This window comes from Accipiter gentilis, chromosome 28, assembly GCF_929443795.1.
Source record: "Accipiter gentilis chromosome 28, bAccGen1.1, whole genome shotgun sequence".
In the NCBI taxonomy this organism is placed as follows: Eukaryota; Metazoa; Chordata; class Aves; order Accipitriformes; family Accipitridae; genus Astur; species Astur gentilis.
In genome coordinates this window covers 2,454,691-2,467,648 of record NC_064907.1, presented here as the reverse complement: position 1 = coordinate 2,467,648, position 12,958 = coordinate 2,454,691, and the positions used below count along the sequence as shown (strand labels likewise).

At 44.4% G+C, this 12,958-nt stretch overlaps 1 protein-coding gene across 1 annotated transcript in view; it reads left to right on the top strand.

The window, feature by feature from the left end:
- VIT (vitrin) overlaps positions 1 to 12,958 on the top strand; it is a 55,041-nt gene that overhangs the window by 26,674 nt on the left and 15,409 nt on the right. Inside the window, exons 8-13 of the mRNA XM_049831255.1 lie at positions 1,481 to 1,687; positions 2,343 to 2,393; positions 7,282 to 7,320; positions 7,422 to 7,478; positions 8,120 to 8,191; positions 12,816 to 12,863. Of these exons, the coding sequence (XP_049687212.1) occupies positions 1,481 to 1,687; positions 2,343 to 2,393; positions 7,282 to 7,320; positions 7,422 to 7,478; positions 8,120 to 8,191; positions 12,816 to 12,863 (474 nt within the window). The remainder of the gene's footprint in view (positions 1 to 1,480; positions 1,688 to 2,342; positions 2,394 to 7,281; positions 7,321 to 7,421; positions 7,479 to 8,119; positions 8,192 to 12,815; positions 12,864 to 12,958) is intronic.

The window sequence follows — 12,958 nt, the reverse complement described above, 5'->3', positions numbered from 1 at the left end:
AGAGCATGTGCCCTGCAAACCCTTTGAAGATACTGTGAGGGAGATGGGCACTCTGCCTGCAGGAGCACTGGGAACAGCTAGCCCTCAAGAGCCCTCCTCTTGTGTTAAAGGCTCCACCAGAAACCCAGCCAACATGTACCAAGGCAACATCTTTTCTCTGTTCTTACTACGCTGCTTTCTTTGGTTTTCTGCTAATACTGTTAGCTCCCAGCCTCCTTGCTGCCTGGGGTATAAAGCTGGTCAATGCGCCTGCTCCTTGCTCCAGCAGCACCGTATTGCAGAAGACTCACTGTGCCCTCTGTCTTCTTTCTTCTAGTGCAGCAGCATGGAGCAGGGCACCATTCAGCCCAGAGAGCCATTCACACTGATTTTTTCAGCTGAGTTGCTTTGCTTTTCTTCTGAGCTCTCTTTCAGCATTATCCCATTAAAACTGTCTGAGATCTGAGTTTTTCACTGGCTAGCATTAGGTGGTAATTAATCCGCCAGACAGTTTCATGACAATGCTTTCCAAAAGGAGAACATCCAGCAATAAAAAACAAGCTTGTGCTGTGCAGCAATGAATAGACTGCACACCATTCCCTTTCAGTATACACAGTGTGTCAAGCCATCCCCAGGGCTATGGGCAGGAGGAAAGGAACAAGACTGGTGAATATGGAATATATTTTAGGGCAGTTTTTTGTAGGTAGATGCAGAAGATAACAATGAAGGATCTTTTTTGAGACAATGACTTGAAAGAACTCTAAGCAAGTTAAGAATTTCATATAAGGATATTTAGGATGCAAATTTTGCAACTAGAATTGTCTCTGTTCTCACAACAGATGATGCATTTTAAAAGCAGTAGCAACTGTGACATGAGTCAAAGTTAGATGAAATCATCAGCACCTCCCAGGTGCTGCTCTCCTCCGCTCCCCTCAGCCAAAGCCCTAACGCTCCCTGTTCTGGCTCTGACCCGCTCCCCAAATCACCGTTACCTAGAATTTGTCTTTCTGCCAAAAGCATTTCAGTGCTGTGATGGGCAATGAATATTTTATTCTGGTCTGTGACTCAGCATGGCCATCTTTTATTGCCAGATGTCAGTTGATTTCCATTTATATGGACTTTCTAGCTGTTTAATTACACTGAGAAAAAATGATGGCAAAACAGAAACTGCAACTGACTGGTTGAACCATTTCATAGGTCTGAGACGTCTGTGAGGTTGCTAGGTGTTCCTGGCCAAAGCAGAAAAGTATAGGGGAAACACTAAGGCTGCAAGAGGCTGTTGTCAGCACCCTCCAGACAGCAGTGTAATACTGTGTCACGCAGGCACCTGCGTGACACACCCCCACAGCAATGAAGGCACTAATGGCTCCACAGATGAGGACGCTTGTACCATCCTGAGGAGAACATCAGTGTCTGGTTGCCTTAAACAATGAGCGCTATTAATGGTGCTTCCATGCATGTCACACATCCAGCTGCAGTGATCCTGTCACTGTTCCTACAGGGGATGCAGTCCGCAAAGAGTATCAGACATCTCCAGTGCTGACACCAGCTACACAAATGGCCACCACAACCCCAACACCAACGACCACAACAACAGATCCTTCCACTGCAACGCCAAAGCCAACCACAACACCTGTGACAATCAGAACCACAACAGTTGCAGCTGCAGCCAAGACTAGACCTGGACTGCATAGGGTCAGAGATAGAGGTCAGTAGCACAGATGTTTGCATTGCTTTCCTCCTGACCTACAGCTTTCCTAAAACTTAAGGAAGAAGACATACAGCTGAATATACCATGATTTAGTGGACCATTAATTCAGTAATTCAGTGTAGAAATATTAGGAGTGGATAAAAAAATTAATTCCAGCAGATGAATTGGAGTTAGAGTTATGCCTTTGAGATAGATACAAAATTAGTGTATCTCACCTAAACACAAACATGTAGATTCTCTGAGATGAGAGTTCATCTGCAGTAAAATTATGGCTAGTCTTTATCTTTACATATAATATACTGACATATAAACTAATTCATGTGGGAGTAAGCTCTCCATCCCCAAATGCTGTCATGATTTTCAGGAATAGGAGTCAACAAATAGTTCTTTGATTCACATGTCTGGACTGAGAGTTCAACAAATAGGTCAAGACTGATTTAGAATTAATTTTGTGATAACTTTCAATAAATGAAAGTTGTAGTATGTTTTTTGTAACAGCTTTTGGATTTTAAAGATTAAAACACTGTGAAGGACATCTCATATGACTTTTGCACACCTGGTTTCCTTTAATCTTTCCTTCTCCATTTATTCTTACTCATTAACATTGGGGTTTTTGGTTCAGTAGCTGAAAATTAAAATCTCTTATTTTTAGGTTCTAGCAGTGTCCACCCAGCATACTCATCTGTGGTAGCTGCAGCATCAAGTAAGTATGGTGAAGTAAGTATGCCACAAGGCATGCAGCAGAGTGTATTTTAAGGCAGCAATGATTCAATAACCTTTCAAGCCTCAGCAAACTCAATGACTGAATCCACATCTGGATTTAAAATGGAAAACAGATGCTTGGCCTGAATGTCAGAGATGCTGATCACCCACAGCTCTGGGGAAGCCTTCCTAGTGAATATCTGTGCATTTCAGCCTTGACAAATGCTGGGTTTTGCAACACTTGAGACAAAGCTTGTGCTGTTCCTGTTGCTTCCTTCTGTCTTACTCTCTCAAAGGGAGACTTGATTTAGTTGTAAGATACATGATGCAGAGGGCTGCATAGCCATCTAAACTTAGGGCTGAGAGCTCTGAAATGCTGAGTTATGTTAAACCAATGCTCTTTCAAAAACCTCAGGCTGTGGTTCTGAGCCTGGCATAAATGTGATGTTATTCCTGGCATGCCACTCGTGTTATTGACAACAGAGTGGTGGCTGCTCAGAGCTCTGCATCTCAATCCAGAAGCCTGCTCCCATTCGAGCCCACAGCCTGCAATGCAAGTATTTAGAGGTGTTTTCCCATACAATGTGTAATTGCTCAGCTGTGCGGTCAAGTAAAAGAGAATACTTTCAACTGTTTTCAAGTTTCTGAGCATGAGGATACGATTGCTTTTGGGTGAAAAGGGAGCTGGGCCATCATTAGATTTTATGCTCTGTTGCTATTTCTGACTGCCTTGCGCTTGGCTTTGCTCTCATACACATAACTGCAGCCCTCCCTGCTGCCAAGTAATTCAGAGCCAAGCACATGGCAGGGCAGGTATCTTTCAGGCAATTCAGGTCTTGAGGGAAAGCATTGTTAAGTCAAATATAGCTGCGAGCCCAGAATAGGGGCAGGGGCTGGAGGGGTTAATCTTCCTGAGTCAAATGTGCAGGTATGTGTATGGCAGGATTTACAGAAGTGCCAACACAATTCAAAGGAGTTTAAATTCAGTGGGAATCTGCATGATTCAGTACCTAATGTGCCTGTAAACCTGGTCCTGCTTGTCGCTTTCTTTTCTATATCCTATTCCTGCAGGCTGAGCACAGAAGAGGCCACTACTGTCTTTACTAGCAATTAGGAAACCCTGTTTGAGGTTCCCTAGTCAGACATGTTGAGGGTAAAGTTCTGGCAACACTGAAATCAGTGGGAAGGTTGTATTTGTCTTTAATAACACCAAACCTTTAGTCAAAAAATGAAAAAAAAAACAAAAATAAAAAAGCACTCACTTTTTCAAGTCTTTCAACGGTCACTTCATTGCAATTTGGATCCATCTTTCTTCACAATTTTCTTTACTGAAGTTCTAAACATGAATTAACTCCCAAAAGATTAAAGTGATCAGAATTAGGGATAGGTTATTGTGAGCTGGAGGAGTGGTGGAGACCTACTTCTGATTTCACAGACTTCATTTCTAGGACCACGTCCAGCATGTCTGTACTCAGTATTTGGCTTCCTGGATTCTCTAGATCTTTTCTTGATTCTAAAAGAGAAGAACTGGCTAAAAAAAAAATACAGAAAGTATAGATAGACTTTGAAGCGATGACCATACACAAAGCAGTTTATGAGTTTTCTCTGTCTGAAGAGCCTTTAGGACTTACTCCTATTATTCACGCCAGAGTTTCTGATGACGTCATTGGCCTTAACCAGAGATTAGCTTGACTGGACAGAATCAAATGTTCTCCTGTCCATCTTGGCTCACAGGGACTCACAGACCTACCTCTCACAGGGCACTGGTAGTCTGCCTGCAAAAGACACCTCAAAAGTAAATAGCCTTGAAATAGAGCACAGTCAGAATGAGCATGGCTGTGGCTGCTGTTAGCTCCGGCATTTCCATTTCCAGCCACTGGTACTGGCAAAAGTTCACAGAAGCAGAAAAGCAGGACTTGCAGATTAGAGCATTAAAGCAGAGGTAATACTCCTCTGTCCTAGCTCTTGCTGTTCTTTCCCCTTTATCTTCTGTTTGTCAAAGAAACAGGAAAAGTATCTGAGACTCTGCTCCATCATAGGACCCCTGCTTTAAAGACTTGATGTGGCAAAACTGCTAAAGGAAAAACCACTGATGTGACTAACATGACATTTGGCAGCTACTTCCCATCTGCCCTACTAGCAAGTGCAGCACTTCACCAGCGCAGTATGTGGTAAAGGATGACCCTGAAGGGGAAGCAGCAATGGCAGCAGGCTCTGAAAGTGGATGCAAACTCTCTGCGGCTCTGGGCACAATTTTAAGTTCAGCCACGCTCTGGTACAATGACAGCTTCTGCCTCTTTCCAACAGCAGTTAACTAAGCACACTCCCAAGGGCCACAAACTCACTTGCCCTCTCCCATCCCAGCTCTTCAAGCAATCCTTTCTTGCACAGCTGCTTGGACCCTAGGTGAGGATTGGGAACAAATCCAGTGCTTTTGCGAACACTGCAATCATAAACCACGTCACGATCCTTGGTGCCATACTGAGGCACGGAGCTGCAACCAAGCATCAGGCAGCGAGTGCCTGGGCATCCTCAGGCAAGGTGCTGCCCTACTCTCTGTGCCCAGCTCGGTTCAATGGTTGCACCTCTTTTCAGACAGGGACTCTAACACGGGCGCTGCCTACCACTGGACACTACAGTGCTTTCATCCCCAGCTGCGACTTACTATAGTAGTAAAGAGAAAAAAGAAAAAAAGAATGAGGAAACAACAGTAGTGCAATTGCTAGAGAAAGCATTAAAAGCTCTTCTCCAGCAGCACCAGACCACCAGGGTTCATACCTTCAGGATGCACTGGGTAAGGGCTCCATCCTGGCACTAGGGAGAACAGCTGGCATTTATTTTTGGATGCTGCCTTTCCCACCAAGTTAACCCTGACTACTTAGCCCATCAAAGGTGCTGACCAAGTTGCAGAAGGCCAGGCATGTTTTGTGCACAGAGTAGCTGCTGGCCTTCTCAAATCAGTTGCCATCATTTGCAAGGTCCACTCCAAATTGCATTCCTCTCTGCTGTCCGCATCCTTTACTGCCTCCACGCCTCCCTGCTCACTACAGGACTCGCTCCCAACCAAGGTTTCTCTACTCTACTGATCTCATTTCTGACCCAGTTCTTGGGATTCTCCTGGTGACTGTCCATCCCCAGTCTGTTACAGACTTCTCCTAGTCCTGCCTCAGCCTCCAGCTTGCGCAGAAGTCTGCTTTAATGAACACACATTGATGTGCCACAGGCTCACTGGCATCTCAGATTTGAAGGAAGAACGAGCCTTGCACACCATGGAAGTGCGATTCCTACCTTTCCCCACTACCACCACTGTGTTTGCCCCTGCCAGCAAAAGCATGGCAGAAAACAGCTTACTGCAGGGATCTGATAAGACGCCTGTGGGAGGTACAGCGAGAGGCAACAGCCCCAATGCCCAGCACAGTCAAAAGGAGTATAAAGAAAAATCCACATTGCTAATGGGGGTGTGAAGGGTAGGGTTAGTTAATTTAAAAAGTGGCATAAAATACTTCTGATAATAATCTCTCCTTACCCTCTTGTACTGTGTTTCTACTGACCTTTTAAACAGTGTTATGTACACATTCGGACTCTTCTGTGGCAACCCCAAAACAAGGCGAGCTCTCAGGCTCAGAGTTAATTTTCTTCCACCTCTTTGCCACGTACCGATCTCCTGTGTGGAAAGCATGCCCTGCACAACCCCATACAACACTGCTGCACAGAGACTTTTCCCTCCACAGCCTGAAAACTCAGCCTGTGCTAACCATGGTCCATCTGGAGGCAGACCGAGAAGCTTACCGAGTTTAAAAGCCTTGACAGTTTTGGCAGATGAGCCTGTTATTTCCTTAAACAGGATCTCTTTGGTGTCTGGAGTTTACAAGTTCTCTCAGGACAGCTCCTAGAAATCCCATCAAAGGGCTTCCAGTGGCCTGTGAAAGTTTGAGTTTGGGTCAAACACAAGCTATTTGCTATCACCTAATTGTGCAATATCAAGTTCCCAAGGAGCAGCAATTCCTGTTTTCTGAGACAGCCATTCAAAATTATCTCATTTATGTTACTGTATTGATAAAAATATCTCATGAGCCCCTGTCCAGTGTTCATAGGAGTCAGCTAGAACATTCCCACTGATTTCACCAGGCTTTGGAATTAATCTTTCTAGGAAAACTCATGAATAAAGGCTTGTTAAAGGATAAGTTTGTTAACAAGCTTCTTAAGAATAATTAATGAAATTAAAAGCATGATTAAAGACATGGTTTTCATCTGCAAATGCTTTGAGCCATTAGTATTTTTGAACAGTGGAAGTTTAATAACCCAATCACCTTAAAAAAAGCCTTTTGTGTACACAGTGGTGAAGACATTTCAGACACATGAATTCTCCCGCATTATTTCTGTCATTGTCTCATTATTTACAGTCTGCCTGCTTGCTTATATCCACTCACTCTCTGCAGAACGGGTAGTATCTGGTCTGGGGGGTTATTTTGAGTTTGGGGCTTTCTTTAACCTTTCTAACACGACCAGCATAATTGGATGGTACTGAAATAGAAATAAACATAGATAACTGGTGTGAATGAGAGAATGAAAGCTATAAGAGAAAGCAAATCACAGCAGCGACTACAAATCTTTTAAATGCAGACCAGAGACCTGTAAAAGTAAATATTCTTAACTGAAGGGAATGTTAACTAGGCTAATCTATATGACAGACAGAGCAAGGCAATGCTTTTTTAAGCAGGCTCAAAATATATAGCTAACATCTGAGAAAGTATATTAATGAAAACTCTCTATATATGAACCATTAACACGGATAGCTATAAAATAATACTCAGTGAAAAAGCCAGGTAGCAACAGTCCTGAACAAAACATGGTATAAATCACACTTTTCTATTTTGATGTCTACTTAGGACAGGTTCAGGCTGCACAAGGAAGAGGACAGAATACAGGTATGTCTTAAATTAGTAATAACTAGTAGATTTGTATTGTGAGAATACTAGAAAACCTTGTGTTTAGGTTCCATGTACTAACTAATATAATATTTTCAAAGCATTCAGGGGCACTTCCACCTCTGCAAGTAACAGGAATATTTTACGACCCAATACAGGTAAAGGCATTGCAATCCCTTCTCTAAGTCCTCCCCATAGCTAGTTCCACCACTCACATCTACCGAGTCATGCAGTAATGCACTGCTTTTCTTTCCTAACCACGTTCATAGGAGGATGCAGTGAGAGCAGATATCACACAGGTTATTGCGTGACAAAAGTGCAACATTTAGGAAAAATAATGAAACAAATAATTAAACTTCAAATTAAAAGAGTATTCTAAAACCATTTATAAAGGTCTTTTATAACATTTGCTGTTGCAAAATGAGAGGGGAACTTTGTGTCTCTGTAAGTTTGGGGGATGAAGGCCTGACCCTGAGAGGAGACACATGTTTTCAGTTTCCAGGCCCTAAGCATGATGAGCATCTCAGGACCCACTACCAGTTGTTCCAGTGCACCAGTGAATAGCTGTACTGTGCAGCACCTACTAACATTTAAACTATTCTGCTTTTGCAACCTCTTTCAGCTTTTAAATTCTTTTTTTCTTTTCTTTTTTTTTTTTTTTTTAATTCATAGTTTCCACCTTCCTTTTCCATTTGGTTTGAAAACATGTGCAGAAAGACAGTTCAGGGCCACTGCATCCCTTGCGATCGTGCTTCTCTCTGCTCACCCACTGGTGTCTAACCTCTCACTTCTTTGTCGGATCACACAGGTATTCAGCGCCAAGAGCCTGTTGCCACCTTCCAGAGGGCTGCCAGCTCTCCAGCCCACCTGGGTGAGCAAGATTGCTAGCAGCAGATTTTCTGCTCTCTTTTATAGTTTTAGCAACCCCACATTAGCCCTCAGGCAGTACTACGGATCGTTTTCATGTGTCCTGGAGGAGGACCAGGGCAAGCCTCACGCACTGAATACCAACTAGCAGCTTCCTCAATGGGAAAGGCAAAGGACAGCTCTGTCCCCGGCGAGCTGTTGTTTCAGGCCGTGGGAAACAACATCTACTGCAGTGTTTGCAATTTTCCTTATTTGTTAGTCAAAATAAGAAACAAAAAAATAGCTCTGTGCAGCCTATCAGGTCTGCGATCAAGCTAAATCTAATCTTCTGTTCCCAGGAACCTCCAGGCTGATTGCAGCATAGAGGTTGACTGAGGGTAGAAACATCATCTGTACTTTCCTTCCTCCCTGGCTGTGCAATTTACCATCCTTCACCAGCAAGCAGCCCCATCAGCAGGCACTCTGCAAGGCCAACAACAACTTCCCAGGGCTCCAGAGCGCTCGGTGCACGCACAAACACTAACTCTCCCTTGACGGGACAGCAAAGTTTCTCAGAGATGGATTTTGTCTGGGAACGGCCAGAGCATGGTGAGGGATGGGAGCCGGGGTGGCAGGAAGGCAGGCAGGGCTGCTTCTCACCAACAAGGGCTGCAGACCCACAGAGCCCCAACAAGAAGAGCAGAGCTGGTCTGGTGGTGGTACCCAGGGCCAGCCAACAGCCCAGGCTGCCACGCAAGTCCCCAGCGATGAGACAGGTCTGACCAACTAAGGCAGGACCCAGACCAGGATCAGGATAGAAAGGTACAAGACTAGACACAGGTACAAGGAGCAGAGGAGAGGGTGCGCGCTTATGTACTGTCCCCGAGCAGCGCGGGTGGAAGCCCCCACGGATGCCTCCCACAGCCCTTTCTCACTCACACACCGCCCTTGCTCACAGCTCCGCTATTGCACCCAAGCCTGGGCCAAGGCGATAGAGCTGCGCTGCGACAGAGCTGACCTCTAGCATAGGCAACCAAACCCCTTGGGGAGGGAGAGGCTGTGGCACATGAGGGTGCTCCCAGGGCCCCGTGGGCTTTGGTGAGAGCTGGGAGGCACAGGAGTACTGCAACAAGAGAGAGCAAAGTGGTCGTTGACACTGAGGTTAGAGGACATTATTATTCAGTAGAACTTTCTGGATAATAACGGCCAAGTAAGTTTACCCAGCAATCTCCTCATCAAAATGACAATTTGTAGTTGACCTAGGTGCAGCATATTCAAAATGGGTACACTTCTAAGATTTACTCTGTTCCCTCACTTTTCTACCTCTCTTCCTTGCTTCAGTCTCCTCTTCTTTCTGGTTTCCATCCGTGTTTGTCTTTCTCATATTTTTGGCCGTATCGATGTCACAGCCATTTCCTTTTTTCTAATCTCACATTTTTTGTGCTCTCCGACTCCCTTTGTCCTTCTCAAAGTCTAGTGCCCACCTTCAGAGGGGAGACAATGTTTTCCTGGACTGAACAGCAGAGCAAATATGTTGCCTGTAAACATGCTGGTCATGGCAATGCACTCATTATGTGACACCACGCATAGGGTGGGGATAGCCTAGGGTGGCAGACCTGACTTCCTGGGAGGGCTGAAATGGGAAAAGCCCTAACATCTGGACCAAAGGATGTGCTGGCTAATCCTCATGCTAGTCGAATCTTGGCCAGAGAAGCAGGGGAACATAGTGCTGAGTCTTGTTTAAATCAGAGTTTGACCCCACCTAATTGCTTAAGGCACCTTAAGGTCCCCCCAAGGTGATTACAAAGCACAAATTTCCCATCATAAATGATTCTGTTTTCTTCATCACAGAACAAGATGGAAAAATACCACACACACATACCTGCCATATTCCCAATGAGTCCTGATCTTTTTTTCAGCCCAGGTTTTGGCAGCTTGGATGTGTTGCTTCCAAACAGCCAATTTTTCTAACAATCAAAGGGAAATTCCTGAACAAGTTCTTGCTTTCTTGGAAAGGAGAGTTGTTTTTCTTAATCCTACCAAGCATGTGCACGCTGCTCTGCAAACAACAGTGATCAGTTCTGTGGGTTTGGCCAGGCTGTCGAGGAAGTTCCTCTCATCGGAGGGTGTGCTGGTAAAACACCCTCCCCAACACACCGGTGGCCTGCACAGCATCTCACTGCACATGCTCCAGAAGGTCCCAACTCTTCCAAGCTCTTGACAATGCACACTAATTCTCTTGAAATCCCATACTCGATTAGCCCAGAATTTTTTTTTTGAGACAATTATACTGAAGAGTTGTGGTGGTGGTGTCTTTTTTTTTTTTATTTTAAAGACCAGTCTTGGAGTATTTTAAAAATCAACCCTTGATTTTTATGGGCATCATCAAGTGGAACAAAAAAAGCCCTAGCTACTTACAAGAATAATAATTTCCTTTTCAGATATGCATTTCATTGAGAGCTTTCTTCATTACGTGTCTACAACTACATGCAAGAAATAAAGCTCTTACCTGGATTTATGGGTCACTCAGAAAGCTGTGTATTCTGCATATTTGCAGCCAGCTACCCAAAATCCTTGGCACTTATCTAGTGCTTTTCTTCATTAAGAAGGAAAACACAGGGGCTTTCTCACCATGGAAAGTTTTAAAAGGGTGTGAGCCATAAGAAGACTGCTTGAAGAAACAATAGACAGCTCCCACCCGTAGGGATTTGGACAGACTAGAGCACCTGTGGTCATTTGAGTTGAAGTAGTTCTTGAGAAGAGTGAATCTAGAAAAACTTCAGCATTGCTCCTACTGACAAAAAGCAGTCTTTTCCTTTTTCAGCATCTGTCTTTTTTGAGCTTAACCAGTCAGAGAAGGTAGGGGAGTTTGTGCTCTGAGGTTAGTCCCTGGCAATGAGCTGGCAGCAGAAGCAAACCTGTGATACATGGGACGGGCACATTCCATTGCTCTGCATCCTTCAGCTCACATCCCTGCTTATGAAGAAGAGAAAAGATGGGCAGATCTTTGCGCAGCTCCTCGGCTGGTTCCACGTGCCGTGCACTTCCTACCGCTTTAAGCATGTTTTCCACTGCAACTCACACAGCAGCATATTTGTACAGAAGACTGAAGGAGTGCAGGGTCATCTTCATGATTTGCTCTTTGGCTGTTGTTTTCAGCTGGTCTGGCTGAAAAGTAGCTTCATATGAATCTTTTCACAGTTACTGGACGCTTCTCCACCCTGGGAGGGTGAAGCACACCTTTTGAGCTTGTCTACTCACAAGCTGGTTTCACTGAAATCTGTTGTTCTTCTCAGTAACAGCATTCAGGAGACACCTTGGCCACTCTGGTAACAAATGAGCACCACCACATAGGGTCCTCCTGCTGTGCAACCGGCACCCCTAGCTCCAGTCGCTGCTGTTTCCTTATGACTCTGCTGAGGAATGTACAAAATTCTTGTAAATTACCCTGCCCAGGTGGATGCTAAACTAGGAATATTCCTCCTGTCTTTCCTCCTGTTGCCTTCCCCATTACCCCGGCCTACCCTTCTTTCACCCTACTTCTCATCCTAAGCAAAATCACAGCAAGACTTCTGTGTGTATCATGACTGACTTCTCAGCCCTTCGCTTTCCTCAGTTTTCAGATTCTTCATAGGGTGTCTAAGCAGTGCTCAGCATAAGGAGGGAAAGCGGTCTGGAAAAATCACCTTAGCAATGAAACTTGATGGGGTTCCTCCTACCCTAAGGGAGATGATACATCTTAATCAGCCATCTGCCTCATGCAATGAGTCTCCCTCCCAAAGAGAAGCTGATAGCTCCTCGCTGGGATGGCAACCTAAGGACAAGGTCAGCACTCTCACTAGGCTGGAGGATACTGGCAAGCCCATGACTTTTTCCAGGCTTACATTGTGGTTCACCCACTGGCTCTAGTCAAGAGCACACCAGCTGCCAGTCTGAGTAGGGAATCTCAGGCACAGGAGGCAGTATGGATTCAATGGGCCTGAGATATATGTCTTTGTAAACCACCCTGAACAAACCTGGAGATGGACTGTGAGGGGTCAAGGATCTCACCAGTGCTCCTTAGTACTGTTCTTGTCCTGGTCAACTGCAAGGGCTTTCATATGGCTGTAACCCAGAGTAAAACATCACTTTTGGGGAAAGCTCTTCAGCTGGCTCCAAAAACAAAGACACTTTGGGGTTTATTTATGAAAGCAGAAGTTTTGATGAAGTTTTCCATGCCTGATAGGCTGCAAGCAAAATTTAGACAACTTCTTTGTGTTTGGATGGGCTGAGGGGACAGAGAAATCTGTAGATGAGAGGTACTTGCAGATTTTTGGTGGAAAACAACCTAAGCCCAGCAAAAATATACTGAAGTCAGTATACTTGCCTCAGTATCAATGCATTTAGAGGAACAAGACTAAAAAACATCTAAAGAGGTGTATTTAAAATCATAAAAAAGATTAGTGTTCTGGAGGCAGTGATACGAGGCTCCCAAACATGGCTTGAAATGCATGCATAAAGGTTTCCAGGTTTACTGATTTCCTTAGCTCCTAGCTGTTTATGATAATTCACTGTATGAACTGACCATTCTAAATTGAGTCAGAACTTTGTAATCTCTAGTAATTCCATTATTTTCAGTAATATTTTTTCTTCTCTTTCATGTGTGAAAGCAATGGAAACAGACTCATGGAAACCTGGATTGAGTCTTTTTGACACAGGTAAATATTTAAAGCATCCAGTAACTAGTCTGGGAATAGTTGGTTTCCATCACACATGAGAAAAGCTAAATCTATTCATCAGGCCCATGACACTG